This window comes from Benincasa hispida, chromosome 5, assembly GCF_027475165.1.
Source record: "Benincasa hispida cultivar pf3 chromosome 5, pf3_genome.v1.1, whole genome shotgun sequence".
NCBI lineage: Eukaryota > Viridiplantae > Streptophyta > Magnoliopsida > Cucurbitales > Cucurbitaceae > Benincasa > Benincasa hispida.
Window position 1 is genome coordinate 48,397,203 of NC_143482.1, and position 3,339 is coordinate 48,400,541.

At 37.6% G+C, this 3,339-nt stretch overlaps 1 protein-coding gene across 1 annotated transcript; it reads right to left on the bottom strand.

Moving 5' to 3' along the window:
• Nucleotides 1–452: 452 nt before the first annotated feature.
• On the bottom strand, nucleotides 453–2,503 carry LOC120077632 (polyol transporter 5-like). Its single transcript, XM_090313895.1, has 3 exons — nucleotides 2,315–2,503; nucleotides 1,882–2,228; nucleotides 453–1,754 (listed from the first exon to the last, which is right to left on the bottom strand). Exons 1-3 carry the CDS (start codon nucleotides 2,337–2,339, stop codon nucleotides 690–692), a joined length of 1,437 nt encoding a protein of 478 aa, XP_090170021.1. The 5' UTR covers nucleotides 2,340–2,503; the 3' UTR covers nucleotides 453–689.
• Between the last annotated feature and the right edge of the window lie 836 nt (nucleotides 2,504–3,339).

The window sequence follows — 3,339 nt, forward strand, 5'->3', positions numbered from 1 at the left end:
AAATTGACAAGAAAAGCCAAGCTCGAGAATCTATACCCCTCAAGATAGGACATGCATGATACTAATACTTGCGCTCAACACTGCTTAGTTACGGTGGACACGTGCTAGAAACCTAGCTAAATCTTTAAAAAGATGGTGTTGTTAAATGTTTCAGGCATGGCCAGAGATCCGTTAATGATTTTTGAGGAGTAAGGTTTGATATGGTTATACCAGAGTGATAAGTTGGTATGCCATATAATGAAAAAGTTTGAACAAAAGTGCAACAAAGGTTAAAGCAATACTCCTAAGTTTGCATCAACACACATGACTACTAAGTAGCCCATCCTCAAAACCAAACTTAGGAGTGAGGGCTAGTGTTGAGGAGTGAATTTTGGCCTATCAGAATAAAGCTAAAAATCAAGGTAATATAAGATAAATCAAGATAATATGAGATAATAAAAAATAAGATAAAATAAAATAGTATAAAATTTTATCTTTCTTAGGATTAGAAAAATCTCATATCCTAATCGTAGTACATTTAAGATAAAATCCTAGATCAAGTCCTCTATAAATACACCATAATGGCTCCATCAAAGGTAACTTAAAACTTTTAACTTCTTCACTGATACAAAATTACAAATATTAGAAAAAAACTGTAAATTTGGTATTTGAGAAAATCATTAAAAAAAAAAAAAAAAAGACCTTAATTTCTAAGCATTTCCACTATTTTCCACGTCATCTAAAGTATTAGCCTTCTTAATAGAGAATTTCCACATCAAATTACCAAAAAGTCCCTCAACCTGCTCCAAATTCACCCCACGTGTCTCTGGGAAGACTACATAAAAGAACACCCAACCCACCATCGCAATGCCAGCATAGAGAAAAAATGTGCCGCCAATTGTAATCGCATGGTACAGGGACAAAAACGTCATTGACACAACTCCTCCCATCACGTTATTCACTACCAACCCCATGCTCACCCCTTGAGCGCGTAGCTTCAACGGGAATAACTCCGAGCTGACGTAAGTCATTGGCCCAATCCCCATCGAGAAAAATGCCACGGCAGTTAACACCATGGCAATGCAAAACCCCACCACCCATGTGTCTTGCTCTTGCGACCACTCAATAATCGTTAGCCCAACCCCTAATGTAATTAAAGATATGATCATTCCGCCGATGCTCATCAAAATCAATGGTCGCCGCCCAACTCGATCGAATAGGACGGTGGCGACCAAGATGAAAATTGTCTTTGTCACGCCAACAGCCACTGAAGCGAGAAGCTTGTGGTCGGAGGATGAGATTCCGACCTTTGCAAAGATTCTAGGGCTATATAAAACGACGGCATTCATACCGGAGGCTTCCTGGAAGAAATGCACGCCGATGACGGTTATCAAGATGTGGCGGACGGCTGGCGTTGGGCGAAGGAAGAACTCTTTCCATACGCCGCCACCGTGGCTACTCTGTTTTGGGATTGGAAAGACGTCGTCTTTGCAACTCGCTGAAATTCCGACAACATTTTTTATGTCGTCGAGGCGTTGTAGAGATTCTTCTATGGAATTTGAGGTTCTGATGAGGACTTGTTTAGCTTCACCGAGACGACCTTGCATTACAAGCCATCGTGGGGATTCTGGGATTACGAGAATCACAACAGCGGCTAAGAATAACGATGGGATTAATCCAATTCCAAGCATAAATCGCCATCCTAGTTGAATTGGAAGCTTGGAGAATGCGTAATTCGAAATGTATCCTAGTAAGATACCGACATTAACAAACACCTGCAACAAAATTCCTAAAATATTCTTTAATTTTGCGAAGAAATAAGGAAATCCATATCCAAGAAGAAGAGAATTGAGCCGTAATTTCAATTGGAAGGTAAATCTCGCTCTTAATTTAACAGTGCACCTCTGGAAAAGAGGAAAGGCAGCCGCGAGATGATGTCGGAGAAACCTCGGCGGTGTAAACAGAGGCAATTATCGAAGCGTATCCAATACCGATACCGGCAACGAATCTGCCGGACATGAGGAGGCTGTAGTTAGGGGCGAACCCCATGAGAATGGCTCCAAAAAAGAAGAATCCAGCAGAGATAACCATGGTGTAGCGGCGGCCGATCAGATCGGATGTTCTGCCGGCAACGGCGGCGCCAATAGTGGCGTAGAGATTGATGATTCCGACCAGGATTTCCACTTTCACATCAGAAATTTGAAAATCCTCTTGAATGTAGATTGCCGCACCACTCATTACACCTATATCTGTTTGAATACACAAAATTTCTACAATTCAAGGGTGAGAAGAACAGAGATGAAGAATGGAAAGGGAAGAAAGTAAAATTTCTGACCGTAACCAAGCAAAACGGAAGACATGGAAGCGATAATTGCACATAGAAAAGAAAATATGTTTTTGGTTTGTCGACTGATTCAATTAACGGAAAATGGAGGCCGGAAGTTGCAGAAACGTCATCATTCCGGCCGCCCATACTTAGTTTTCCGGATAACTTGGAAATTCGAAAAGTAAAATCGGACATAAATAAGTATTGTAACTGGTCGGTTTGGTTGATTTTAATTGAGTTGAATTGTTCTAAATTACCAATATGTCCTTCGGCTTTTGAAGATTTTTTAAAATTATTATTATGAATATTATAATAATAAATAGATGTCCATTGTTTAGTGTTCTAAAGCCATGTGTCTTATTATTATTGTTCATGTGCCTTGTAATTATTCAGGCTTGGTGTCTATGTAAGTCCACATCCTATTTGTCACTTTGCCTATAAATAATAGTATTTGGTGGATCTTAAAATCATACATACATTGGTGAAAATTCTACTAATTTTCATATTATCTAATTTTATAATTTTATTTATTTTATTTTATATATTTAATATTATTATATAAATATATTATTATATTATATTTTCTCTATATCTGTGTTCCTATTGTGCTCTTCAAATTCACATTACGTTATCAGCACAAACTCCTGTCTTTTTTCCCCCTAAAGGTAGGTCATAAAGGTAGTTGATTTTTTCCTCTTTGTTATAATTAATAAATTTAATGTTATTTTGCATATTCAATATCTATTAAATTTCTAACATAAGTACAATATTTTATGATAGTGCTATTATGACAAATCTCACAAAATTAGAATTAGTCACCCTTGATATTAACGACAATAATTATTTGTCATGGGCACTTGATGCCGAAACCCACCTGGATGCTATGAATCTTGGGGAGACTATTAAAGAAGAAAATATGACATCTAGTCAGAACAAAGTAAAAGCTATGATTTTCCTTCGTCATCATCTCCATGAGGGATTGAAAATGGAGTATCTTACAATAAAAGATCTTCGTATCTTGTGGAAAAATTTAA

Bases quoted from the DNA above. Each gene is read 5' to 3' on its own strand.
- LOC120077632 (XM_090313895.1), bottom strand. From the start codon at position 2,339: ATGTCTTCCGTTTTGCTTGGTTACG. The intron at 2,229-2,314 runs GTCAGAAATTTT...GTATTCAAACAG, and splicing joins TTCCGTTTTGCTTGGTTACG to ATATAGGTGTAATGAGTGGT. The intron at 1,755-1,881 runs GTGCACTGTTAA...ATTTTGTTGCAG, and splicing joins GCCTTTCCTCTTTTCCAGAG to GTGTTTGTTAATGTCGGTAT.